Below are 1,793 nucleotides of genomic sequence, written 5' to 3'. Positions count from 1 at the left end.
CCCCCCATCCCCCTAATCCCTGGAGAGTATTACTGCTATGTGATCACCCTAGTGTTGATCAGTTAGTACCAATTTGATGGCGAGTACAAGTGGAGCCCATTTTTTGGATCTTGTGGTGCCTCACTTTGGATAATGGGCTTAAGTTTGATCCAGGAAAGTATAAGAGGTTCTAGATCACTGTTGTTTCTTATGATTGAGTAATATTCCATTGTATACACATACCAAATTTTACTAATCCACTCATGGATTGAGGGGCACTTGGGTTGTTTCCACATCTTTGCAATAGTGAATTGTGCTGCCATAAACATTTGGGTGCAGACGTCTCTATTATAGCATATCTTTTGCTCTTTTGGGTAGATGCCTAATAGTGCTATTGCTGGACTGAACGGTATTTCTATTTTTAGCTCTTTGCGGTATCTCCAAATTCTTTTCCACAGAGGTTGCACTAATTTGCAGTCCCCAAACCACTGTTTTTTAAATGGAAACATTTATGTAGCTGTAAATTTAAATCTTGTTTTTCTTCCCTGCATATATTTAGGCTGTAGCTTCAAGTTGTTGGTCAGTGCTGAAACAGAAAAGGCAACAGATGAAGGTAAAATTTATTATGCCCTGGACTCCTGTGTTAAATAATTTGAGGATCCTGTCAGAGAAATCTCTGAGTCAGTTCTTCTGTGGGGATGGCAGCTGATAAGAGGGACTGTCCCTCAAGCTACACAAGTGACTTATTGGTAGTGGGTTGGCTTCTTTTTAAATGCCTTCTCCTTCTTCCTTAATATTCTACATAGTTCAGTATAGCAAGTATTGAGGCATGCATGGTATTTTAACTAAGTGGAAAAGGGTTTAGGGTTGGAAACAGCTCTGATAGAGTCTTTATTTTTTGTCTTTTCTCTTAATATTAATATTTTTAAAAGCTCTTTAATATGGTAGATTCCACTTCATGTAGTCCAACTGAGAAATAAAGATTTGATTCTAATAGCTATTTTAATTCCATTCAAGCCCCTACCAAAAACAGTATCAAAGTTTATATCCTTCCTCCATGCTCCACACCCTGTAACCCAGCTCACCCATATGCTCCTAGTGTTAAAGGGCATGGCCTCTGAAGTGAGACTGCCTGGGTCAAATGCCACTTACTAGCTAGCTGTGTGACCTTGGGCAAGTTGCCCTCTATGCCTCAGTTTCCTCATCTCTTAAAAAAAAGTATAGAAATAGTATCTACTTCATAAGGTTTTTTGAAGAGTCAGTGTAAAGTGCTTACAACAGGGTTTGGCATAGTGCATTGTGCAAGTGTTGGCTATTACTACATTATTATTATTTGTCCAAGGACCTATAGTGTTTTATCATATCCATATTTTTTAATCCAATACTTACAACTTTGAGACAGTTTTACCAAGTACATTGATTCCAAATTATAGTCCTCATAGCATCTTCAGAAAGCGCTATTAGAAATAATTCCAGAAGTCCTGTATTTGAATAATTCTTATTTAAAATGATTCTGGAGAACCCTATATTTTAAACATGTTCCCTTAATGATGATTATAAACTCTCAAGTTTGAGAATCACTGGTTTAGAACCTAAGAGCAGCCTTGTAGTCTTGGGTTTGATTCTCACACTAGCTAGCATGATCATAGCAAGTTACTGACCATCACCTGACCTTTAGTTTTCCCATTTGTAAAATAGAGTTAATGCCTACTTTACAGGACTGCTATTAATATAAGGATGAAAGGAGATAATATCAACAATCTTAATTTAAAAGAAAGGTAAACATAAAAAAAAGTTTAATAAGTGAAACTTCC

At 36.8% G+C, this 1,793-nt stretch overlaps 1 protein-coding gene across 1 annotated transcript in view; it reads left to right on the top strand.

Annotated features, from left to right (window-relative positions):
- FAM73A (family with sequence similarity 73, member A) overlaps nt 1-1,793 on the top strand; it is a 95,324-nt gene that overhangs the window by 89,380 nt on the left and 4,151 nt on the right. The window contains 1 exon segment of the mRNA XM_012661035.1: nt 539-592. Within this exon segment, the coding sequence (XP_012516489.1) occupies nt 539-592 (54 nt within the window).

The sequence above is a fragment of the Propithecus coquereli genome, unplaced genomic scaffold (genome assembly GCF_000956105.1).
Source record: "Propithecus coquereli isolate 6110/MARCELLA unplaced genomic scaffold, Pcoq_1.0 Scaffold7, whole genome shotgun sequence".
Taxonomy (NCBI): domain Eukaryota; kingdom Metazoa; phylum Chordata; class Mammalia; order Primates; family Indriidae; genus Propithecus; species Propithecus coquereli.
Note: the sequence above shows the minus strand (reverse complement) of the source record. Positions and strands in the feature narration are given on the sequence as shown.